General features: G+C 38.5%; 1 protein-coding gene across 8 annotated transcripts in view; it reads left to right on the top strand.

The window, feature by feature from the left end:
- The window catches only part of lama2 (laminin, alpha 2), an 852572-nt gene extending 829556 nt beyond the window's left edge, over positions 1-23016 (top strand). For all 8 annotated transcript variants that reach the window (XM_039747473.1, XM_039747472.1, XM_039747479.1 and 5 more), the window contains 5 exons: positions 3963-4121; positions 10606-10759; positions 10855-10985; positions 15897-16119; positions 22509-23016. In XM_039747473.1, the coding sequence (XP_039603407.1) occupies positions 3963-4121; positions 10606-10759; positions 10855-10985; positions 15897-16119; positions 22509-22663 (822 nt within the window). In that variant the 3' untranslated portion in view covers positions 22664-23016. The remainder of the gene's footprint in view (positions 1-3962; positions 4122-10605; positions 10760-10854; positions 10986-15896; positions 16120-22508) is intronic.
- Positions 23017-27672: the final 4656 nt, after the last annotated feature.

The following is a 27672-nucleotide window of genomic DNA, read 5'->3' as shown; positions in this document are numbered from 1 at the left end:
TCAACAGCCCACAAACTTAACAAACACAAACTAAATGTATAAGAGGAGAGGAAAAACACAGTTGCAGAAGCAACTAATGCTACAGAAATGTGGCTGTGGCAGCAGATGTCTTGCATATCCCTGAATAACTGTGGCCCAAATGACCTCACCACCTGATTGATTTAAGCTAATGAACAACTCACCTCACAAAGTAAATTAACTAGCAAACAAGAGAAAAGAGATAATTTCCATCAATGACAAAGTGACAATAGTAAACATAAAACAAACATGTGAAACTAATTCAAAAGAAGAAAACAAAAAGTAAAACAATACTAAAATTTATGCCCAGATTTTCACAAAATAAAATGTAATATTATTAAACCAAAACACAATTAGAGGTAAATATAATAATTTATTATTAGTTAATTTATTTTTAGATATGATTATAAGAACCAATTTCTTTTAATTGATTATAAAAGTATTTTTATTTTTTTAGAAATAAACACACAGAAATTGTACTTTCTGGCAAAGGTGCCATATAGGCGTCGACCCGACACAGATTGACAATGGAGGCACGTAAAAGTGGAACAAAAAGATTTATTTTCTTCAGCTGATGTGCACATCTTCCCAAAGCACACAAAAGCACAAAGCAAAACACCACCGCAAAACACCCTTCGTCTTCCTCCTCCCGATTCTGCCACCCTGAGTGGTGACTGTTGGCCCCTTTTATGGCCCACCCAGGAGTGCTGCAGGTACTCGTTGACCTACTTCCGGCTGCACCTCCAGGTGTAGCTGTGTTCCTGCCCAGATGGGCTTGTTAGGCCATGCAGCTCCCCCTGGCGGTGGCCAAGGAGCCCAACAGGAATGAGCTCCGGTGTTCCAAACTATTGGCCCCGATGCAACCTGGGGAGGCTACCAACAAGTGTTCCGGGGAACGTAGTGTGCATCCCATGACTGCTCCCCTGGATCCACTGTCAAAAGGGCGTCCCGACCGGGCATGGGCCCCGGCCTTCTGCCACAACTTTTATATATTCATTATATTCATTATTATAAAGCATTGATACCATGGCTCCAGGAATCATACATACTGTAGATGAGCTGGATGAACCTTTAACACTTTCCCAGATACTATTAGACTGCAGATCTAAATGGCTATTCAGCAGAATTATATAAGAAATGCTCAATGTTAAGTCAGAAAGTGTTATGCCATGTAAAAATGACAAACCTGTAGGGTGTGCATTGGGTCCAAGAGATCAGCATGTACCAAAAATTTATGGAAGGAAAAAATAATTTTTAAAGTTTCCTGACTCCTGTCAAAGTCAGAAAAGGAGGCTACCACCTAACAAACTGTGCCAGGTGTACATTTCTGTTTTACCCAAGAAAATTAAACACCTTTTAAAATTTACATCATACAGGTCCATTTCTTAATGTATTAAACAATACTATTAATATTTTTGCCAACGTTGTTACAAACAGAATAGAGAAAATATTTCCTTCTGTTGCGATTGTTGAAGGCAGACAATTACCATCAAATCTTCAAAAATGATCAAACTTAATATATACACCGAAGCAGAGCTCAGACTATTGTTTGATGCAGAAACTCAGTGGGAATACTTATTCACTACATAACGCATTTGCATTTGGACCCTTTGACAGTTTGGGTTGGTTCCATGTTCTTAGGTAATTGAACCCGGAACCACTGATAATCATAGACCAAGGATGTGCTGGGCAAGAGTTAGGTAAAAAGAGATTTGAGCTTTATTACAACCAAGACAAAGTCAGGGGTCCCCAAAGTGACAAAAAGTGCACTCCTTCTTCATCCATCCATTCATCCATTATCCAACCCTCTAAATCCAAACACAGGGTCACAGGGGTCTGCTGGAGCCAATCCCAGCCAACACAGGGCAGCAAACAAACCCCGGGCAGGGTGCCAGCCCACAGCAGGGCACACACACACATTCACCCCAAGCACACACTAGGGACAATTTAGGATCGCCAATGCACCTAACCTGCATGTCTTTGGACTGTGGGAGGAAACCGGAGCACTCGGAGGAAACTCACACAGACACAGGAACAACATGCAAACTCCACTCAGGGAGGACCTGGGAAGCGAACCCAGATCTCCTTATTGCGAGGCAGCAGTGCTACCACTGCGCCACCGTGACTCCTTCAGTAAATTAATAAATAATCCCAATAAAAAATCATTTAAAACCAGTTTAAATGACTCAAAAGAAGAAATCTTTAAAACACAGATAAGCCACAACACAGCCACCTCTAAAAACTGATGTGTCCTCTTCTTACCCCAGATGTGATCTTGCAGCCAGAGGTGACGTTCTCACAACATACACACCCACTCATTAAAATCACATGCCGAGCATCACTCCAATGACTCCCCATACCACTCCTCAGCCTTACACGAGTGCCCTCTAGAGTAACAGGTCACTTCGGCTACCTAAAGTCACTCAGCAGGTGTGAACCTCTTCAGCCCCTTTGAGTGTTGGAAGCACACTGTTCCACATGTATGTCTTCCTTGCTGACCTAATTAAACAATCAGTTTGTCGCTCCTCTGAACACCCCGTGTCTGCCCTGTTCCTCAGCCAAACATGCACACATAGAGTAAAAGTTGCACTGAAAAACCTGCGTATGGCCATGGACAGAGTTGCCAGATCCTGGAAATATTTCCATTCCAATGACAGCTGTAGACCCAGCTAATTTTGCTGTGGACCAACCCAATGAATGACTCAGTTGATGGCGGGGAGAGCGTTTGTAGTGTAGACATAATATTCCCACTGTTGATGTCTTTCCATCCTCAAAGTTTTGCCAACAAGGTAAGAGTAAGGGTGGTGAGGTGTCTTTCTAGGTGTGTTTCTGCTATTGAAGTCCTGGGGGTGCTGTTCAGGTCCCCTTGGAGGTTTGCCATTGGGGCTGCAGCAAATGACCTTTAAAAAGAGCCCAAAAACTTGCACATTGACAAAATAAAAATGTTTACCTGCAAATTGCTTTCAAAAATAGCCCAATTTGGTATGAAAAACGCACATCTGGCAACCCTTGCTATTGTCCTTAATGCACTTCACCACAGACCCACTATGTGTTCGGATTATACTATTATACCCCAGATAAAAGCTTCAGCTGATATAAATATCAGTAATATACAGTAATTTCTGATTTCATAATGTGAAACCAGACTCTGTCATGTCTTATTTCCTATGGCTATTAAAACCCTTACCATCTATAGGAGCAAACAGCCAAACAGCCATGAAATTAGGAAAGTGAATGAAAAGATCACTTTATGCAGTTGATGTGGTTATTTTTATGAATGATCCCTGCTCATCTCTTCCATATGCACTAAATGCATTACAGACATTTTGTAAAGTTTCTTGATCCAAAGTTAATTTGTATAAGATTATACTATTTTCCTGTAAATAACTCTGTATATCAACTTACACAGTAGTACCAAAAGGCTATGTGTAAAAAGAAATGAGTTTTTCATGGACCTAAGGCAAAGTTGATTTGGAAAGGCTTTGCCTAACATCCATTTTTGCTATTGCATTGCAGATACACGTATTTGGAGATTAAGAAAGGGAAGAGGAACTTGTAATTTCTTAATTAACCATAGAAAAGAAATCCAGCTCTGTTCTTCCCTTTATGCTTTTGTCTGTGTGTTTCTAAGCATAAATCTGGTCATTCTGCACTTAATTGGGAGAGATTTGAAGGCTAAGATACTGCCCTTACAAGACCATCATACATTTTCACCATCCCTAAAATATACACTGCTTAAATATTCTAATTAACAGTACAATCTAATTCAAAACTTCCTTCTTTTTAAATGGGACTTCACACAATATTGACTTAACTTTAAGGAGTAATGTAATTTTTCTTTTGTTTTCAATGTTTTACACCATTATTAATAAATAATTTTTTCTATGATGTGGATTTTTGACCTTGTGTATGATTCATTCAATTACTTTGTGCTCTTTTAACAGATTAGAGTATATCGGGATAAGCAACGAGGCAGTCTTACAGTTGATGGTCGATATATTAACTCTACAATTAGCCCTAAGAAAGCAGACATCCTTGATGTTGTTGGAATGTTGTACGTGGGAGGCCTACCGTTGAATTACACAACAAGACGAATAGGACCGGTAAGACACAAAGGTTTTACAGGGACAGTCACTCCAAGTGCAAGACAACCAACTGCTTTTGGAAGCAGCTCGGAGCAGAAAATGTGCAAGAGCTGTAACTTCATAGTAATTCCTTCTTTACTGGTTCCTGTTTAAACAAACAGTATGGGACATCTAGACAGATGTGTTTAATTCTAATATTTTTCTAGATCCTGTCCAGCAAAGATGTCATGGAGTAAAGATTACAGCTCAATAATACATGGCAGGTGTAGTGAAAAAGACAACAATCATCATCAATTTGGGATTAAGGTCATACTTGTTAAGAAAAGTCAGGAAGTATAATATGAATTATAATGTATATTTAAGCTGTAGTTCATATGTATAGTCATATGTACATAATGCAGTTCTTATTTGCCTATCTTCCATAGGCTGGTCTTGGTAGTAAAATGCCAACAATAGACAACAAACATGAAATGCAACATCATATTATATATCTAAGAGACATTCCCGCAGTGGCCTTGTAACAAGTATCTAAATCTTACCCTGAAGCCAAAGTAATGTTCTGTACTCTTTGTCAAAATGAAGAAGGTAGAAAACTAACTGCACAGAATGGCTGAGGTCTCTGTGGTGCTTTGAGGTTTTAAGATGAACATGTGTAGTTCCAGCCACTGAGGACCAAATCTATTGTACACTAGCAGAGACTGGTGAACAAAGATAAGACATTCAACCAACTAAAGGTACAGTATCTTTGAGCCTTCTTGGTAATAGCCAAACTATGTGCCTACCCTTGATCATGTCTACAGTAATGGCGACACCACAAAATGTAACTCTAGTAACTCTCTCCACTGAATCCTTGCAGCTATAGATGTGAGTGTGGTCAGACTCCTACTAACTGAAGACTGACCAGCTCATTTTGTTTCATTACGTTAATGAAGACACTTTTTTCCTGGTACCATTGTGTCAAAAGGAAAATCAGTTTTCTGTAAGCTATTAATAGGATCCGTGATCACTTGCTCACCTACCAGCAACTGGAACAGTCTGGTTTTATGCCTAACAAGTCTACCATTGACCACATCCTGGCACTAAGGGTTCTCATGGAGTGCAAACACGAATGTCAGTAGTTTCTTTGTAGCCTTTGTCAATTTTCATAAAGTGTTCGACTCAATTGATCGAGCTGCCTTGTGGGACATCCTGAGGGTTTGCGGGATCCTTTTGAGATTGCTGGATTGGATATCATGAGCAACCTGTACACTGGTACTGTGAGTGCTGTGCAAAGTGGAGACAGAACCTCTGTTTTTTTCCTAGTTCATCAGGGGTGTGTTCTTGCTCCTACTCTGTTCAATGCTTGTATGGACTGGGTGTTGGGCAAGGTCGTGGGGTCCAGCGGCTGTGGGAATCTGTTGGTGAAGAAAGATTCACGGATCTTGACTTTACTGACGATGCTGTAATCTTCGCAGAGTCAATGGAGACTCTGATTGGGGCGCTTGAGAGACTGAGCAAGAAGTCTGAGTGTCTGGGCTTGCTAGTGTCCTGGATAAAAACCAAGATCCAGGCCTTTAATGACCTCTTGGGCACATAAATTAGCAGTGTGTCTATTTGTGAAGAGAGTGTCGACCTTTTCGAGAGGTTTACTTACCTTGGCAGTGACATTCATGTCTCTGGTGACTCTTCCTATGAAGTCAGTAGACAGATTGGGAAAGTATGGGGGTCATGAGGTCACCGGAAAGGGATGTGTGGCTCTCCCAATATCTATACAAAAGGACGAAGGTCCAAGTCTTTAGAGTCCTGGTGCTTCCTGTTTTGCTATAAGTTTGTGAGACATGGACACTATCCAGTGACCTGAGACAAAGACTGGAAAATCCATGGGTACTGTTGGTTTGACTTTGTGTCGAATGAGCGGTTGCTCATGGAGTCCTGAATGAGGCACATTACCAGCATTGTGAGAGAGCATCAGTTATGGCACTATGGCCATGTGGCACATTTCATTGAGGGTGATCCAGCTCTTAGGATCCTCAAGGGATCGCCCACGTAACAGCAGATTACGTGCCAGCAGCAGATAGGGGGTCATTTTCGGAAGGTTGGACTTGACCGCGTGTCTGCCTGGGGAGTTGCCAACCGGGATCCTAAGTTGTTTCGTCATGTGGTGGGTGCGGCAACACACTGTACCAGTGCATGCTCCCTAACTTGACTTGAACTTGTAAGCTATCTCATCATTGTTAATGACAATGCTTGTTATGTTGGTATCACCAGCAAATTTAATAACGGTGTTAGAGCTGTGTTTGGACACACAAGGAGTACAGTAGGGAACCAGCACAATACCTAGTATTGAGGAAGGAATACTGCCAAAGTACACATACTTTGGTGTGCCAGTTAGCAAGTCCAAATTTCACCTGCAAGCTGCAAGATGAAGGACTTGGTGATCAGCTTAGATAACAAGACAGATGCTGACCTGGTGTGTAAAATATTTTTAGCTTCCTTGTGTAAACAATCTCCAGGCATTTTAAGATGTTTACGGGAATAGAAATTGATTTGTGGTTTCTATCATGTATACCCATCTTCTGTATTCATGTTAAATATTTGATCTCAAATCAAAATTTGTATTAAATATCCCTTGTTTTGCTGATTTTTGCATCACCTCCACCATACTAAAGATCAAATAGTTATATCCTTTCCAAGAAATTATATTTTGTTAATAAACCAGTGGCAAGGTAGAATGTGGTTCTGTTATCATAATAAAAAGGCTTTTAATTTGTTCTACTACCCCACCTGGCAATAATGAAAATCTGTCATTTTACTTTGCTTTCAATGTGTATTATTAATAAAGAACATGTCTTCCACCTTGGTCTGAATGAGCTAATTATGTTCAGGGTTTTTCTTTTTATTTGAACTATGGACCTCTCTCACTCTATTGAATAGAGCCAGTGCTAGTTTCTTAATTATGAAAATTACTCAGTCATCTGGTTCACTATCTGCAGCCATTACAAGATATGCATGGAGCGTATCTCTCTGTGTTGTTTTAATCCATGGGCGTATAGGTACTGTCAGTTTCCAAGAACTTTTTTTAGTTAAAAGATTAGTTTGACAGGTAAATGTCTTTGTATAGGGTATGTTTTTCTTTGGGTGGAGGTCAAGGCCTCCATTCTGGACTGCAACAATTTTTATACATAGTGTGGAAAATTATGTCTCCAGTGATCATAGATGGTTTGTCTTAAGGAACACTAAATTGTATTATTGTTTTGGAATAACTTGAAACTGCAAGGGAAATTGTACACCAGCTATGTGAACAACTGAATGTCTTATGTCAGTTTGTAGCCCTTTACGTAAGAGAAAATTATTCATGTTTGCTTTAAAAAGAGATTCTAGGTAGCTTATGATATAGTACATGAATTTTAGAGCTGGAGATGAATAGCATTTCGTCCCCTTTTTAAAAATGCTTAATGCAGGTATTGCATGTCATTCATTCTTCAGCTATCCTTGTCTTAATTTCCAGTTTCTAGAAAGAGAGAGGTGATGATAGTTGGCAACTCAGTCATTACAGGGATTGAATCGCAGGTTTGCTCCAGAGACAGAGAGTCTTGCAGAGTGTGTTGCCGTCCAGGTGCACAGGTGCGATACCTCCCTGGAATTGTTGATAGGGTTTTGCCCAGGGGTGAGGTTGGTGCAGTGGTCATAAGGGTAGTCTGTTAGTTCTGTGATCCAGGTTTAAAGTGTTAAGGAGGATAATTGACAAGGTAGCCTTCTCCAAAGTTCTGCCTGTGCAACACATCAGTCCAGGTACTAATATGTTGGAATTCTATGAGGGAGCAACAAAAGAGTATGATCAAAGTGGAGCTTATAATATTATTTATTTTGACTTTAAAAAAGTATTTGATAAGGTGCCACATGAGAGGGTGGGCATCACACTAAAAGAAGTGGGAGTTCAAGGTATTGTTTGTAGATGGATGAAAAATTGCTCAGACACAGGAAGTAGAGGGCTATCATTTGAGGGACCCTATTAGAACTAGCTGATGTTAAAAGTGGCGTCCCTCAGGAGTCAGTGCTAGGGACGCTGCTGTTTTTAATATATACCAATGATTTGGATAGGAATATAAGTAAGCTGGTTAAGCTTCCAGATGATGCCAAGATAGGTGGATTGGAACATAATCTGGAATTCTTTGAATCATTATAGCTGGACTAAGGGCCGATTTATACTTCACGCTCAGAACGCATACGCGCCTGCATCATGGCTGCCACGCGTTCCCAGCGTTCATTTCATGCGTCCTCTGAGCAGGTCCTCAGAAATTAACGCGACGCGTGCGAGTTGCAGTACCAGCAAAAAGTCGGGAGGCGCAGTGTGCTAAAAGTCGGAACGTGACGTCAGAGTCTCTGTTTACTATCTACATGTGACAGCAAGCCTCTATGGAGATCCTTCAGGGATCGACGTGCGGGCTTTGCTGTTTGATGAATGGTTCAAAGTGGTGAAGCAAAATGCCGACATCCAGATGCATTCGTGGTGCTTTTATATTCAAGCGTCGCATATTCCCGATCGTAATGACACGATACATTTTAAAAGTCTCACATACCATCTTTTGTGCCGTCTATTTTTTATTTTTTTACTTTACCTGCTGTCAGGTCCAAGAAGCTCGTAGCGATTAAAAACCGGGATGACGTTTACAGTGGTCTGCTTTAATAATAAAGTAAACTTACAAGGTTAAAGTGGACATTTCGAGATTAAAGCCGAAATTTCCACTTTAATCACAAAATAGACGGCACACAAGATGGTATGTGAGACTTTTAAAATGTATCGTGTCATTACGATTGGGAATATGCGACTGTAACTGTAAACGTCATCCCAGTTTTTAATCGCTACGAGCTTCTTGGACCTGACAGCAGCAGAAAGCAGCAATAGATCACCACACAGAACAAATTAAATGTATGATATTCCAACTCTCTGCACATTTAGAATCTTTAGATTTATACTTGATATCACTTTCATGATGAAATGCATTAAAGTGTGTATGTTACATTTTACATATAATTTCGTTTAAATAATGAATACTATTAATTACACACATGGGGGTGTCACGATGGCGGAGCGATAGCACTGCTGTCACGCAGGGAGTTATGTTGCTGGTATTTCCTGCTTGTATTCCACACTGTGCTCTGGTTTCTTTCCAAAGATATGCAGATTTGGGGATTTGGTGCCGCTAAAATGATGCTAGTGTATGTGTGTGCTTGTATTTACCTTGTGATGAGCTGAGGCCTCGTCAAGGGACTGTTTCTCACTCGTGTCCAATGCTTGCTGGAATGGACACATCCCTGGATTGATGGATTTAATCAATAAACATACTTTTCAGAGATATAGTGGTAAGGTGCCATTGGAATTTAATAGGTGTTCTAGGCAATTCACAACACAGAGAAGCCGGACATGTTCTCACCGTGATAATATCTCGCACTGCCACCTGGTGGATTCCTCCAGATTTACAAAAGTACGCGTGCAAGTATGAACACTACAACGCTTGCGTAGCAGGAGCGTCCATTGCAGCATGCGTTGCATCACGTGAAGTATAACTCCAGCCTTAGACGTCATAGAGCCTTGGGCAGTATCAGTAAATGTAAAGTATTTTATGTAGGAAGTAAAAATGTTAGGTTTGAATACATAATGGGAGGTCTGAAAATTGAAAGTACACCTTGTGAGAAGGATTTAGATTTCATAATGGTACTATCAACTTACCGACAGTGTTCAGAAGCCATTAAGAAGGCTAACCGAATGTTAGGTTATAGGGTATGATGTGTGGAGTACAAATCCAAGGAGGTTATGCTCAAGCTGGAGTACTGCATAAAATTTTGGTCTCGAGGTTACAAAAAGGACATAGCAGCGCTAGAAAAAGTCCAGAGAAGAGCAACTAGGCTGATTCCAAGGCTACAGGGAATGAATTATGAGGAAAGATTAAAAGAGCTGAGCCTTTTCATTTTAAGTAAAATAAGATTAAAAGGAGACATAATTGAACTGTTTAAAATCATAAAGGGAATTAGTACAGTGGATCGAAACTGTGACTTAAAAATGAGTTCATAAAGAACACAGAGACACAGCTGGAAACTTATTAAGGGTAAATTTCGCATACATAGAGAATCACAGACACAAGGAATAAGCTACCAAGTAGTGTGGGTAAACAGTAGGACTTTAAGGACTTTTAAAATTAGACTTGATGTTTTTTCTTTTTGTAAAATAATTAACTGGTAAGCATTGTTGGGTTGAATGGTCTGTTCTCATCTAGAACATTCTAATGTTCTAATCTCTATCCTGGTTGTGTGCATTTAAATTAAATAAAAAAGACTGGTGGCAAAGTCAATCCACACTTAAATATGTAAAGATTAGAATTCTAATTAACTTATTAGTATGACATTTAATGAATATTACTAAAAACTGATATTACTCTATGTACTACTGAATATACCATAACAGTGTACATTTCATTGAATGTGTCATAATAGTGTGCTGATTGTTTTGTTTTTTTTTTTCCAGGTGGTTTACAGTATGAAGGCATGTATTCGAAACTTCAAAATGGTTGGCTTGCTGTTGGATTTAGACAACCCAACCTCGAGCTACAACATTGGCAACTGCTTTGTTAATCCAGAGAAAGGAGCCTACTTTAAAGGAACTGGATATGCAAAAACAGGTATAGTTAAACTACATTAAATAAGACATACAGAAAGTCCAGTGATTCATTTTAGATGCTTTAAAAGAGCTGTTTTCCTTTCAATTCTACTTCAGTGGGAGCATATAAAGTTGGCACAGAGCTGCTAATAAAGTTTGAATTCCGTACATCAAAGAGTAATGGAGTGTTGCTTGGAATAAGTGGCCAAAAAATGGATGGTCTCGGCATTGAATTAGTTAATGGAAAGGTGAGTTTTTTGTACCAGTGATATTTGCCAATGATTACAATTAACTTGCAATTAACTTGTCAAAGTTTCTGCCTTTAAACAATAGGAGGCTGAGCTTAAACACCGTCTGTTTGACGTTTGCTTTTTCTGTCACCCTACCACATCATTAAAACATGGATGTTTGGCTGATTGGCATGTCAGCTAAAATGAAAGTCATGTAATGTGGTTGAAATGGAATTCATGACAGCTTTTAAAAATAACCAGGATGAGTAGTAACAAGCTTAGTGCTAACAACTGATCTCTTTTGTCAAGCTTAATGGTAGATTTGCTAGTGAACAATGTGATATAAAGTAGTGTGCATCTAGGTTAGTCCCTTACTTCCTCTTCATGCTTTCTTAGAGAAGTGAAACAAATCTGAGTACTTCTGTTTATTTAAACAGAAGTAAGTAAACTGTGAAACATTATACAATCCACCATTAATGTATCGTTATGTCATAAAAAGTAGAATGATGTAGAAATATCTTAAAATAATATGGCCACCCTTTCCAAACAAGATTTATTCTGAGGTTAATAGTATAGAGAGCAGTATTACAGTAAATTATTCACACTAGCACACCAAAAGTCCTTGAATGTGTATTTATTTGAAAAACAGGTCTTTATTCCAAGGAGCTTATCATGTGTAGACACATTATGTTGGTGGGTATTGTTTTATAGTTTTGATGTGCTATCTTTTTCCCCAAGCCACTTGCTTTGCTAAATAAATCTTTATTTAATCATTTTATTTAAAAAATTATGTCTAACATTACAATTATAATTTATAGGAATATTCTGTTCAAAAATAACGCTATTTATATGTTACCCAATATAGTTTGAAGGTGATGGCCGAGAAAAATTTTCAATCTAATGTTTTCATGCAGGAATGGTGATAACAATGCTTCTGATATAAGAGGCTTCAATGCTGACCAACGCTGGACAACAGCAAACAGTACCAAAAATGTCCTTGAAGTCATGTGAAGTCTTCCGGTCATATGCTCACAACATTCCAGACACATCGTGTATTGTGAAATAAGCCACCTCTTCAATATGCTTTTGTGAGCAAAAATGGAACACACTCAGATATGAACAAGCATTTGAACTGTAGACCTATCTTGTGTCATTCCATGTGTACTTACTGCTGCAACAGAAGTACCTTGGGATTATTTGGCAGCTGAAACCGCAAGGGTGGAGTGCACTCTCAGGGTTGGGGGCGAGATCCTGCCCCAAGTGGAGGAGTTTAAGTATCTCGGGGTCTTGTTCACGAGTGAGGGAAGAATGGATCGTGAGATTGACAGGCGGATCGGTGTGGCATCCGCAATGATGCGGGCTCTGCATCGGTCTGTCGTGGTGAAAAAAGAGCTGAGCCATAAGGCAAAGCTCTCAATTTGCCAGTCGATCTACATTCCTACCCTCACCTATGGTCATGAGCTATGGGTAGTGACCGAGATCGCGAATACAAGCGGCTGAAATGAGTTTCCTCCGCAGGGTGTCTGGGCTTTCCCTTAAAGATAGGGTGAGAAGCTCAGTCATCCGGGAGGGGCTCAGAGTAGAGCCGCTGCTCCTCCGCATCGAGAGGTGTCAGATGAGGTGGCTCGGGCATCTGATCAGGATGCCTCCTGGACGCCTCCCTGTTGAGGTGTTCCGGGCACATCCAACCGGGAGGAGGCCCCGGGGAAGACCCAGGACACGCTGGAAGGACTATGTCTCCCGGCTGGCCTGGGAACACCTTGGGATTCTCCCAGAAGAGCTGGAAGAAGTGGCCAGGGAGAGGGAAGTCTGGGCTTCTCTGATTAAGCTGCTACGCCCGCGACCCGACCTCGGATAAGCGGAAGAGGATGGATGGATGAAACCGCAAGAATGAATTGATCTGTTTTTTTGCAACATCTATGCAAACTGTATTCTCGTCCTGATAATATTTTCACTTACTGTGACGATGCGGGTTCGCTGCATGCTCCCATCGTCCGTCCAGGAGCCCTTGAACCCTGCACCGTCGGTAATGTCACCGATAAGCTTGACAGTGAGGCATAACAAATAGAGCAAGGGGATGGTGCAAAAGTGCAAGTGCTGTTATTAAAAACAACAATAAAACAGTGTCCAAATTAATAGTGCAGTGTTTCAAAAAAAGTCTTCATTAAATAAATAATCCATAAAAACAGGCATTATTGTGGAGGTTAAAAATACAATAAATAGAAAAAAGTCTTTTAAAAACAATTCCGATCCTTGGCTCCGGTTCAGCTCACCTACATCGAGACTTGGCTTCCTTGGCGACCAGGTCTTTCACGTCAGGGAAATCACTGCCCAAGCCTCCCGACTCCCGCTACCTTCTCGGCCTTACGCAGCCAGTCGTCCTTCTGCTGGTCACTCTCGTTCCTTCCTAAAATGCTCAGCAAGAGCGACCACTTCCAACTGCCCTAGGTGTTGGCTAAATAACCCTGCTAGGGCTCACTGACCACGCTCACTCTCTCGCTCACACCAGTTCTCTCTCCATACTACTTCCTGCTCTCCTGCTACCTCCTTCTCTTTTTCTTCCTCCTTAGCCGCCTCGCGTTTCTATTTATGAAGAGGACATGACAGCTGTGGCAAATCAGTAGCCCTGGGAACAATCACGGATGCAGACAGTTTCTCACCTGTGCACTTAGGTAAGAAATGCCCACATCACGAATCACCCGAGGAACCGCTTCAGCCACACAACCACCACGCACCCTCGCTAAGCCTCGAGTGCGGTGATTATTTATTTAAAAAGTGACCTCTTGACATGAGCTGTGGACCCGCTATACCACATTCCACCCCCCATAAGCCACTTGCTGCACGGGCAGGCTCCATGCCACCACCAAACCAGTGCAACTGGCGGCCCAGGTCCACAACTCAGCCACACTACAACTACACTGCACTAAAATCACCAAATAAAAACGCTAAAACAAATCCCACAATAAAACCAACCCATGCCCCCCTTCGTAAAAACAGGACATTAAAAGAATAAGAACTTTAAAATGACAATAAAAGCAATCAATAAATAAATGTCCATTAAAAAGCTCTGTCCATTAAAATGCCCTCCTCCGGCTTGGGTCCGTGGGATCTTTAAAATGTCTGTCACCAATCCCGCTTGCTGCTCTGTCTCCTCTTCTGTCCCCACTGCCAGTTCATCCTACCTCTCCCACCAAATGTGACAATAATGGGAGCATGCAGCGAACCCGCATTGTCACACTCACTTTTCTTACTTTTTACATGCCTTTCAGTGCATGATTTTTTGTTGATATCTCATGAATTACAATGTTAGTCAATAAACAAACTGTTACTAGGCTGGACTCCAGAGCAATGAATTAGGTGGTGGGGGGTCTTCAATTCAAATCTTCAAACACATCTGATTGTGTTTCATTTTTGTTCACAAAGCGTATTCAGGAATTGGTTTAATACAGTAACGTCTTAGTAAAAATGTGTTTGGGACATTGTGAGCAAATGACTGAATGACTTGGCATTTGGATTATGCAACAAGAGTAACATTGAGATTTCTTCATCATTTTCTTTGTCTAGCATTGGATCCTATAGACTCCTGTTATATCAGAAATGTAATTGTCTCCTTTATGCATAAAAATATGAGATTGACATTTTTTCTCTGCCATCATTACCAACTGCACAGGACAAGTAACATTAAAAAATATTTTTTGAGCAAAATACTCTTTAATGCATCTCAACATTCATTTAGAAACGTATAAATTGCATTTTTGATTGGTCAGTGTGTTACTGTACTGTGATCTTTAAGTTAAATAAAACTTCAATTTGAAAAGGCATAAACTGTATGTGGCTTGCATTTGAGGCCAATAGCCTAAATATTATCGAGTATGTCTATTTTGAATCAACAAAGCTCAGAAATCATTTTAGAGCAGCTTTTTTGAGAGGAGAATGTCTCTTCTTTCCTTTTTTCACAATAACAAGCTTGGATAGATATTTTATATAAATAAAAAAGTAAAATATGGAAGCACTCCATGGAAGGAAATCTTTAATAATATGGAAATAATAAAAAAAAAACTGTTCCTTTATCTTTTTAGCCTACAACAGTGATCTTCTCTAGAATGAAGCCGTAGTGTGCATGCCTTGGATATGAAATTACAAATTTATTTTAATATGCTGCCAAAGATTCCTAAAATAATGTTTTCAGTTTTCTAAGCTATGAAGGTATATACTTGATGTGAAACTTCACCAAGCTAAGATATATATCTATGCATGAAGTAATTAGGTCAATAAAATGTTTAGTTTACAGAATGTTGTTAAGCTAAGGGTTCAGTTTCTAGTGTAATATACAGTATTTAGAAGTCATCCCTTTAACATAGTTTAGAATGCTACATTGATCCCCGTTTCCATGTATAATTCAGTTAGTTTATTAATTAGTAAATACCCAAGTTGTTCAAAACTTTTAAGAAACAATTTGGGTATGAACAGGGACTGTCTTTGTGGAGTATTTGCGATGCTGGATGAAACTTTTACCGTAATTGGCAAAATCTGAAATGAAATCACTGTATTTGAATGTTGTTAAATTAGTTTGCATGTTTGTTACTCACAGATTTTGTACATCTCTACCTAAATAAAGAGACATGTTGACTTCCAATTTAGTGTACATATTTACAGTGTTACAAAGAGCAGGTGATTTTGGTCCTTCACAGCTGCTCCTACAAAGTAATGCATATTAGGATGACTGGTGACTCTAAAGTGGACCCTTGCGAGTCGATGTAAGTTTCTTCATCAATATGCCTTATGTTAGACTGTCCCTCTGTCTGGAACTTGCTCCTATCTTACTCTCAACAGGTCTTCAAACCTTAAAAGTGGATAACACAGGTTTAGTAAATGGACAGATCAACAAAAAAGTGTTTCTTGATATTTACTTGATATATTCTGTAACAGGTACTCTTCCATGCTGACAATGGTGCTGGCAGATTTAGCGCAATATATGAATCAGCTTTCCAAGGTGAATTGTGTGATGGACAATGGCACACAATAATAGCAAATAAGAAGCACCACCTATTAGAACTTACAGTGGATGGAAAAGTGGTTGAAGGACAGAGCTCTAATGTGGCTTCAACATCAGCTGACACAAACGACCCTGTTTTTGTTGGAGGATATCCAGGTATGTTGAGTTTGATGCTTGATGTTTGTGCACTTCACTTTTGAGGGTAACATTGTATTATTTTTGCCTCATGATGAACACAATAAAGGAAATCCATCCTTACTCTTAAACACACAATACTTGTTAATATTTTAAATAATAATTAATATTATCTTATTTAAATGACAAAAATTGAGAAACACAATCATCTTGAATTGTAAAAAAAAATTCTTAATAACAAGAAAATTAACAAGAGAAAAGTAACTACTAAGGGAAGCATAATATTAAACTAAAGGATAAAAAAACAAAAGAAATCGAGAAACTTTATAGACCTAAATACAAAACTATATGGTAAAAAAAATGAAAAAATGTAATCTAAAAAAAATTGCACAAAATATACAGTGCATCCGGAAAGTATTCACAGCGCATCACTTTTTCCACATTTTGTTATGTTACAGCCTTATTCCAAAATGGATTAAATAAATTTTTTTCCTCAGAATTCTACACATAACACCCCATAATGACAACGTGAAAAAAGTTTACTTGAGATTTTTGCAAATTTATTAAAAATAAAAAAATTGAGAAAGCACATGTACATAAGTATTCACAGCCTTTGCCATGAAGCCCAAAATTGAGCTCAGGTGCATCCTGTTTCCCCTGATCATCCTTTAGATGTTTCTGCAGCTTAATTGGAGTCCACCTGTGGTAAATTCAGTTGATTGGACATGATTTGGAAAGGCACACACCTGTCTTTATAAGGTCCCACAGCTGACAGTTCATGTCAGAGCACAAACCAAGCATGAAGTCAAAGGAATTGTCTGTAGACCTCAGACAGGATTGTCTCGAGGCACAAATCTGGGGAAGGTTACAGAAAAAGTTCTGCTGCTTTGGAGGCCCCAATGAGCACAGTGGCCTCCATCATCCATAAGTGGAAGAAGTTCGAAATCACCAGGACTCTTCCTAGAGCTGGCCGGCCATCTAAGCTGAGCGATCGGGGGAGAAGGGCCTTAGTCAGGGAGGTGACCAAGAACCCGATGGTCACTCTGTCAGAGCTCCAGAGGTCCTCTGTGGAGAGAGGAGAACCTTCCAGAAGGACAACCATCTCTGTAGCAATCCACCAATCAGGCATGTATGCAGAAACCTCAAGTAAACTTTTTTCATGTTGTCATTATGGGGTGTTGTGTGTAGAATTCTGAGGAAAAAAATGAATTTAATCCACTTCAAGCCCTGGGTGCAATACAAGCCAGGAGCAGCAGCATGCCTTGGTAAGTTTAAACACTTCCACATCTCAGTATAGGGGTGCCCCCCATGAGCAGAATATAGAGTAGGTGGACATAGTACATACAGAAGTTCACCATATTATTTCTTTTCACCAGTTCTTTTCTGTACAATACTTAAAACCATCAATGCAAGCTAAAATCAGTTAGAAGGAAAAGCAGGAACTGATCTATGGCACAAAATTTTTACTGATGGGTATCTGTACATAACATGTTTAAGAGTAGGGAGCTCTAGTGACCTTATAATATTAGCCCCTTTTTTTGTTAAAAAAAAAATAACAAATATCATATACAGTACAGAAAAGTCCTCAGTTAGATACGCATTACTTTTGACACATACGTTTAACTTACAACATCATAATCAAGGCCCACTCTCTTAGACCTAAAACAATAATCTGAAGCACCTGAACGTAAATCCTTAGATTAAACTTGAAGCACAAAACGCTAACCATTTTTAAAAGTTTGAAATAATATCCAATAAAATAAAACTATAATGCTGAACAAAAGTAGAGATTTAAGGCTGTTGCGGAGAGTCACGGGCATGGTGAGAAAAATCCACCTTAAGAAAATGCCACAGCAAGAAACAGATGGCAATATTGTGTTTAAAATAATAGTCACTCTGATGGCCGCTGTAAAAGCAGCACAGGTGAGTAGTCCGAGAGAAATGGAGGCCCCCAGCGGTGAGGAGAGGAAACAATTAACAACCAATAGGTGCCCAAAAGTAACAGTAACAAAAAGAACTGAGCTAGGTATGGGAGCCCCAGCAAAAATATAACAATTACAGTAACAAAACACACTATGTAGAAGTCATACCACCATAATACAAGATGTGAGAACATTAATAAAACAGCAATTTTCCTCTAATGCAGCAGTTTCATTTAGTATTCAGAAAACCTTTAAAATCGCAAAGCAAACAGCATTTGCAAGTCCATATGAAGTTTTTTATGGCCCTCTTAAATTAAACAGAATCTGTGAAATGACCATACACCAATTTAATTTCATCTATTTGAGTTAAAAACCAGAAACATGTAAATTAGGTTAAAATTTTTCAGTATAACAAAATAGCTAATATACAGTTATAGCATCAAGCTTTCAGAATCCCCATAACAACTAAACAATCAAGTTTATTTAAAACATGCACAAGTGAAGCAGTGGATTGCTCTGCTGCATGAAAGTGTGCCAACTTCATTTAGATAAGTTACCACCTGCTGCACAGAAGTGTCGCTCACAGTTTAGTTATGAATGCTCAGACTTTTTTACTACATTATACTTCCATCAAAATTATTATAATATTATCACCCTACTAAGCGATGTCAGCTAATTTTAAAATGAAAACATTAGCACAACAGCAAACATGGACCTAAATATTTTGAAAGAATAACTGCTTGTTTTAACATAAATTAAGTGCATATCACTAAATTATTTGAGTAGGTGGAGTAAAGAATGTAAGCAGATTATTCATTTAAAGAAATGCTACCATACTGTATGAACTAGGTCTGAATTATTTCTTATTTTTTAGATCTGTATAAAATGCATATGTATTTATTGCATTTATTTTTTATCAAAAATCTAACATTTTTGTACAGTGTACTATATAATGGGATATTTTGTTGTCGCAAAAACAGCAAGACTTAAGTGATATTACAGTCACAAACATGAAATTTTTAGCAAATCAAAAGATGGTTTTAGTGTTTGTGAACTGATCAGAATTAGCCACACAAAAGAGGTTATGAGGTTCTGTCTTTATGATTATCTTGCCATAAGCTTGTTAGTTTTCTGATTTGTATTTGACTGAAGCAAGTTGTCTAGTATTACACACAATCTAACTTGCTGCAATGGTTTTAGGATTAATAAATTTATTTGTTTCCTATGCCTGGGGTCTTCAGCTCTGGTCCTGGGGCGCTACTATGGCTGCAGCTTTTCACTCGCAAATGAACTTCTTTTCCCTTAATTTTATTGTTTGTTTGCTGACCAAGAAAACAAATAATTAACGAGTCAAGAGTCTTAAATGGAAAGTCAATTAAATTATGGCAAAAGAGTTAACAGAAAAAACTGGTCACCAATTAAGTGAAGGGTTAGAAATTGACCTGCTGCCCAAGTATTTCTCCGGGACTGGAGTTGGAGATCCTTATCCTAGACCTGGCCTCCAATCAACACCTGTATTTAATTGGAACTCCAGCCTTGATAATGGATGTTCTTACAGTGCTGCTAGAAAGTTTGTGAACCTTTAAGAATTTTTTCTGTTTCTACAAAAATATGATCTAAAACATGATTAAAATGTAGAGTTTGTTCTAAACCTATATGAAAAGAAGCCTATTTAACAAATTACAGAAAACAATATACTTGTCCATTAGTTTATTGAGGAAAATGATCAATTAAACATATTTGTGAGTGAAAAAGTCTATGAACATCTAGTCAGTTCATTTGAATGGGAAATCGGAGTTAGGTGTCTCCATCAATGGCATGACAATCAGGTTTTAGTGTGGCAGGACCAGCCCTATTTAAAGAGGACAAATCTGTGTCTTCAATATGAAAGTCTTATTATTACTACACAGGTTTCTTCGAGTGGGTAATGCCTTGATATAAGGAGAATTCTGAGGACCTCCAAAAAAGTTGTTGATGCAGTCCATTGTCGGGCAGACTGTGTACAAATGGAAGGTATTCACCACAAATATTACCCTCCTCTCAAGCGGTCGACCAACAAAGATCACTCCAAGAGCTGGATGTGTAATAATCCAGGAGGTCACAAAGAACGTCTAGGGATCTAAAGGCCTCTCTTGCATTGGCTAATGTCATTATTCATTAATTCCACCATTAGAAGAACAATGAACAACAATGGTGTGAGTGTGTGAGGGTTGCAAGAAAAAAGCCACTGCTCTCCACAAAGAACATTGGTGCACATCAAAAGTTTGCTAAAGACCAAGCAAAAACTGAATTTCAGCATAAAAACCTTATTCCAACTGTAAAATGTTGTGGTGGCAGTATAATGGTTTGGGCCTGCTTTGCTGCCTGTCAACCAGGATTACTAATGAAACTATGAATTCTGAATTGTACCAGTAAATTTTACAGAAAAAGGTCAGTGTATCCATCCACCTGAACTTATGCTTGACAGAAAGTGGGTCATGCACCAAGATAGCAACCATAAACACAGGAGCCATTTTAACAAACAATAGTTAAAGCAGAATAAATTTCATGTTTTGGAAAGACTGAGTCAAAGTCCTGACCTTAATCCTACAGAAATGTCAGGGAAGGACCTGATGCAAGCAATTTGTGCAAAGATGCCCAGAAACTTTCCCAAATTTAAGTAATTCCACAAGGAGTATTGAGCTAATATTCATCTAAGCTGATGTGCAAGGTTGATCAGCAATTGCCAGAAATGTTTAGTTGAAGTGTTTGTCGCACAAAGGGGTCACACCAGTTTTCTGAAAACAAAGACTCGCATACTTTTTCACACACAAATCTGTAACATTGGATAATTTTTCTCAATAAATAAATGTTTTGTGTCATTTATTTACTTGGGTTCTCTTTATCATGTTTTAGGACTTAAAAAAATCAGATCATATTTTAGGATCATCCATCCATCCATTATCCAACCCACTATATCCTAACTACAGGGTCACAGGGGTCTGCTAGAGCAAATCCCAGCCAACAAAGGGCGCAAGGCAGGAAACAAACCCCGGGCAGGGCACCAGCCCACCGCAGGGCACACACACACATACCAAGCACGCACTAAGGACAATTTAGAATCGCCAGTGCACCTAACCTGCATGTCTTTGGACTGTGGGAGGAAACCCAGATACGGGGAGAACATGCAAACTCCACGCAGGGAGGACGTGAGAAGCGAACCCAGGTCTTCTTACTGCGAGGCAGCAGCGCTACCCACTGCACGACTGTGCCGCCCCCTCTTTTACTCCATTTATTTTTATTCATTTATCTATTTACTAATTTTTCTAGGTTAAAGTTTTACTCTCTCTTTCTCAAGGTTGGGGGTTGATTGGTTTCAAACCTATTTTTTGTAAAACTTGAGTTATTTGTATGGAATGTTATTTGATTTTAATAAAATCAATAAAATCTAGAAAAAAGAAATAGATCAAATTTTAAAGAGTTCACAAACTTTCTAAAATGACTGCATTTGGTGCTTTAGAGCTTTACTGTATATTTAAAAAAACTCTCAAATTATTTTACTTATTTACCTTACATTGACATTTTTAAAAAGTACGATTATAATCTGCAAATTTCAAAGTTTTTCTCTGTTAATCATCTTTTTAGATACATTAGCAGTTGTCTGATGTTTCTATGCATGGAAATGTAATTTGTAATAGCTGCCTCTAGTTTGCAATTACTGCTTTTGCTACTCACTTTGTCTTTGGTTTGGTTAACTGTCAATATTTAGATTCAATTATGGAGGCAAACTATACAAAACAAAGTGAAATTAAAAGAAGAAAATGAAAAAGAGCCTCTGCATTGGCTTCCTGACTACAAATTAAGAGTCGAGATACGACCAGTTAATTGTACATTGGAGTTTAATAAGAAGCAGTTATTGCTGAAATGGTGCCATTTAACAATTAGCAGACACAGGTGCAGATGACAGGAGCAGTCACTGTACTTCTGCTTGTGTGATCATTAACATGAGATTATTTAAAGAACGTAATATTTTTAAAGAAAAAAAGCAACATATTACAAAGAAAATGTCCATAGTACTAGGGTGTTGTACCATACAATTTTTATTGGCTAACTAAAAAGATTACAATATGCAAGCTTTCGAGGCAACTCAGGCTCCTGATTACATCTTGCCTGAAGAAGGGGCCTGAGTTGCCTCGAAAGCTTGCATATTGTAATCTTTTTAGTTAGCCAATAAAAGGTGTCATTTTGCTTGACTTCTCACAACAAACAAAATGTCTGCAAAATAAGTCTGAATTCATCTAAAAGGTTAAGTAACTTTGCTATAAATGTATGGATTAACACAGTAACAGTGGAAACTGGGTAAATGACAACACATGCATTTAAGATGCAAGCCCAATTAGAGGCAGAAATTGGATAGAACCAGAATCCGCGCCAAGTGAGGCCCTGCATGGAGTGGACTGTATTGAGTAGCTGAGTCCTACACTATGTGTTTTACATTCTGTCTTACAGAAGGGCTAAACCAGTACGGATTGACAACTGAGACACCATTCACAGGATGCATAAGGAACTTGGAGCTCATCAAGGGCTCAGAAGCTCAGAAAATAGACTTCACTAAAGCACTTGCACTCCATGGTGTCCATCCACTGACATGTCCAACAAATTAACCTTCTTCAACATTGTGTAAATCATGTAAAAATGTTAAAGCAAGAAAATAAACAACTGTTCAAACTTTATATTAAATTGCTATGTTAACATGTTTGTTCTGTACTTAATTACTGAAAGTGTCAGTGTTTTACTCATTTTCTGTTTTATATAAAAGAAAGTGTAAAAGTGGAGAACATTAGAAGAGTGTTGAATAAGCAAATATGATGTAAAAATAGTATTTTTTGAGTACTCTATATATGCTTATGTGGTCAGGGCTTTGTAGATTAATGTGCATGGAGAGATTCTTGCCCTGTAGTTAAAATGTATGCTTTGCATTAATATCTAAAGGCATTAAATGACTCCTTACACTCTTCGCCACCCTCTAATTTTATTTCACATTATCATCCTGATTGAAAATTTGAAAAGCACAACTTTATAGCTAAAACCTCTTCTTCTAATACCTTCTGAGTGTAATTGAGCATCTCTGAGGTAAAAGGTAATTCTGCACTTTCTATGCACCTTGAAAGTTTATGAATTAATTTCATTGCATTGTCACACATCATCACCATGGACATTAGCATGAAATGAAGTGCGAGATCTAGGAAGCTAATGACCAGCAAACGCAGAGCCACACTATTTCAAGTTGATTGTTAATTGAGAAGATTTGCTGAGACAGGTCTATTTCAAAAGTGAAAAAGTTCAACACACCTTCAAACAGAAATAAGAAAAACAATCCCCTTGAATAGAAACAAACCTATAGAGCCAGAAAGCCTGAGTTTTGTGGAAAGGTAAGTAGACCATCTTTCACTTCTATGTTTATTTTTTATATGGAGAAGTATGTAAGTGGCATCAAGTTCCTCACTCAGTTCTGCATTTAGGTAACCTAACTTTGGGTGACAAATAACAAGTAAAAGTTTACTCATTGCTCAACAAAAAAATGAGCCAGCATGCAGATTACTACTGCAAAAGTAAGTATGTCTCATATTTCAGTAATTTAAAGAACCACCTTTAGCATCAATAGTCATTTTTGAGTTTATCTTGTCACAAAAACCATGTTATTTATATCATATTGCACAAATTTTACTAACTGCTCCTTACAGCATAGAAATGAATTATTCATAGTTTACTATGTGATTCCTGGTTAAATTGTTATTCAGCCTTTTAGTTTTAGTTTTGTTAAGTTTTTTTTAGCATCTTTATCAGTTTTAACATTTTGTGATTCTAATGAAACCTATAGTCAAATGTCATTTTTTTGTCAAAATGAAAGTAAACCTGATTATCAGGAGCCGCCAAGTTGGTGATGTGATACGTATGTAAGAATTTCACTGCACCCAGTACATGTAACAAAAAACTGGACTTGCTGCAGCTCATGATATTTAGGGGCATTTCTTTAAGTACAATCAAGGCATCTTAATGGACTTGAGCTCTAGACTTTGACTTGCTCATTTCAAAGCCTTGATTTTTTTTTTTTTTCTTTTGCAGACGTTCTGTTGTAAATTTGCTACTGTGCTAGGGATCTCTGTCCTGTTGCATGGCCCATATTCATCGAAGCTGTTGCTGCTTAACAGATGGTATCAAGTTCATGGTAGACTTAATAACTGCAAGGCTTCCACATCCTGTGGCTAAAAATGAACATCAGATCATCACCAGATTCTTGTTATGATTTTCAGTATTTGGTTTTCCCCAGTCATGGCATTTTGTATAACCAAACTTTGGTCAAATCAATCCAGAGAATACGCCAGGTTATTTCTGGTGAAAGTTTGTTAGCACAAGCCATACTGGCCAGATTCTTTTTGTTAGAAGGAGCTTTATTTAGCCTTTCATAAATGTCTAATTTGCTATGCTTCAGTCAGGATTCCTCCCTTGGTTGGGTTTCAAATTCATGTTTTATGGCCCTTCATATTCATTCTTGATTCTTTTATGTTGAGTATAGTATATGTATCATTCTTTATTTTTGATTTTTTTCTATGTTAGCTGCCTTTATGTTCCATGTGTTTTGTGGTTGGTCCCCAGAGAGTTGGGGCCACCTGACAATCACCACTAGGAACTGCCCTCAAGCCTGTGTAACTAGAGGGTCCCCCACAGTTCCATTTGAAAATGGATGGTGAGTTACTGTTATCTCCTATGTTTATTGTCACTTCACTTCATTTTGTTTTTGACTTTGTTTTGGCTTGCTATATTGGGACCTTGGTTGTATTGGAGTGCTTTATCGCTTTGGGCAAATCCTATTGCCTTTGATCTGCAAGGAGTTTTATTGTTATTGAATATTTTGTGAAAAATAAATATTTTATTTTATAAAGATTCTATGTGGCATTTTTTGTATCTAGCCAGGGCTTTTGATTGTATTTACCCCTCTAGTGGGCATTTTGGAAGTGCTTTTGGGACTTGAGGTGCTTTGGGACTCCCAGTCATAATAATACTTGTCCAGTGTTTACCCAGTAGTTGAGCCATGTACTGTATCGTTCCATGTCTTTCGATAAATGTGCCAGAAAGCCTGCTACTGAAGAGAGACTGGATACTGTCTTTCATGTTCTCCACTTGTAAACAACTCTTCTCAGTGTAAGAGATTGTACTCCAGAATGTTTGGCAATTGATGTTACTGGCACACCATTAAGACAAACCAGATGGTTTCTCTTTTATACTGCAGTGGTAGGACTTCTTGAGCCAGCTAGTTAAAAGCAGATGATTAGTAGCATCTGCCATTAATTACCTTCTCAAATGATATGGCAGCAGTAAGGATGTAATTCCATAAAAGGCACCACTTTTCTGTTACTTTAGTAAGGTTTTTTTTTTGTCAATACTTTCTGGGTGAGGAAACATTAATTTTGCATTTTATTTTGTGAAAAATATGATGTTATTCATTACTTGCTTTGATATTGTTTTGGCATTAGTAGTGAGGTGTGAAAGTTGGTGTCAGTACCAAAGTCAAAATTTTACTATGGATCCAACGCTATAAGGCAGGCAAGAACGTCTTTATTCCTTTGAGAATAATACAGCCAAGACGACATATTCAAAAAGTAAAACAAGAAATTACATCATAGAAAACAAAAGTGTGCTTCAAACATTAAATAGTGCATATTTTGGCCTCCTCCTACACTAAAAAAGACAGAGAAAATTAGTAGGTCATTTTTTGTTTTTCTCAATCCAATGTCATGAGAAGCTAGTTGCCTTATTGAACAATACGGCTTAGTGATGCAATACGGTAAGGCTTTTACTAACAACAAGATGGTTGGGGCCATTGTGGAACAAAATTGAAACAGTGGCTCATAGACAAAATTTGGTTGCAATAACATGAACAAAAACAAATGTTAAGCTGCTTGGCATTAATCCCAAGTGACTTTCAGCCTTGGGAATTTATGTATACAGTGGAACTTTGGATTGCTAGCATAATTCGTTCCGGAAACATTCTTGTAATCCAAAGCACTCGTATATCAAAGCAAATTTCCCCTTAAGAAATAATGGAAACTCAGATGATTTGTTTCACCACCCAAACTATTCATATAAAAATGATTCATACAAAATATAAAGTTAAAATACATAAAACAAATTAACCTGCACTTTACCTTTGAAAAGAATCAAGGCTGGTGTGAGGGAGCTGGAGAAAGGAGGGTTATTGTGTAGGACGACGTTCGCTAACGTAATCACTGCTATCTGTTGCCTCACTGGAATCTTCTTCTTTTTTTGCGACTTTAACAAGGAAACTATCCAATGACAGTTGCTTTTTGCCTGAAGAGTCATTACACTTGGACACAAAATAAAAAAATGCTTTACGCACTATAAGGTTTCTGAACTCTTTTGGGATTCCACCAAATGGGACGACACATGGAAGAGCGTCCCGAAGCAACCGCAGGCTCCCAGCACTGTAGCAGTTTGCCGTAAAAGTGAATCCGAAAAGATTGCAGACATGCTATAAGCGCCTGCCATTGATTAGTGATACAAGGAACATTATAAATGCAGGGCACAGTATTAGTCAGCCACTAACCTAGCCATGTCCCTGCCTGACTGCTGTGTCTGTGTATAGAAGAGTGGCAGATCCTGCTACAATAAATAACCGTGCTGTTCCTGTTTCACGCTGAATAAAGCCAGTATTACTACCGAGACTCGGCTTTGTGTTTTGGGGTGCAAGACAGGGACACACTTGTTACAACACACATGTGGTCACAATGCTATAGTAAACAGTATATGCTCGTATGGATGTTGACTATATGAGTGAGGCACGCCGACTGAGACCGATAATGGGAGACGATTACCCACAATCCCGCAGAGAGAGAGAGAAGAACCATCAGCTCAGTTGTTACCATGTGAAGCTCGGCAGACAAAGCGTAGATGTACTACTCGTATTGCAAGACCTTGCTCATTTATCAAGTTAAAATGTATTAAATATTTTAGCTCATCTTGCAAAACACTCGCAGACCAAGTTACTCGTATTCCAAGGTTTTACTGTATATGATTATTCCCGAGTCCTACTCTGGTTAATCTCTTTTGATACGATATGGAATAATAAGCCTAAAATTAAACTTGTGACAGTATTTTGCTGTCATCTTGTTGGTGAAATAACATTATACTGCAAAAAAATCATGAATTTTTCTAAGTGCCATTCTATGGCAGCTCATCAATATTTATGAGGGGACACGGCCTTCAACAATAAACACAAAGGTGTATAAATGAAAGCTGTAAAACCAGTTTTAGTACAAACTGAAACTGAACCACTAGTTAAATCAAATAATAGTGATGACAGTTTGAACTGGGCATCAGATGTTGACACGGATAGTGAAACTGATGCATACTGTGATATGCTCAGTGTATTCACGTGAAAATTCACCGTCTGGCAAATAGCTTCATGGCAAAAACGCAGAATGACTGCAATTAAATGAAAGAACAAGAAAGACCCCTTAACTACTGTTCATAATGCAGCAAATTTCAATGTTTGAGTCAGGGAAAAATTGGAAGTCAGTAAGCCTTGCGCTGTGATAGCCTACAATAACACAAGGGGCACATTGATCATGTAGATCAAGCACTGACATTCTAC

This window comes from Polypterus senegalus, chromosome 3 (genome assembly GCF_016835505.1).
Source record: "Polypterus senegalus isolate Bchr_013 chromosome 3, ASM1683550v1, whole genome shotgun sequence".
In the NCBI taxonomy this organism is placed as follows: Eukaryota; Metazoa; Chordata; class Cladistia; order Polypteriformes; family Polypteridae; genus Polypterus; species Polypterus senegalus.
The sequence above is the reverse complement of the archived record's forward strand: the minus strand, read 5'-3'. Positions and strand labels throughout refer to the sequence as shown.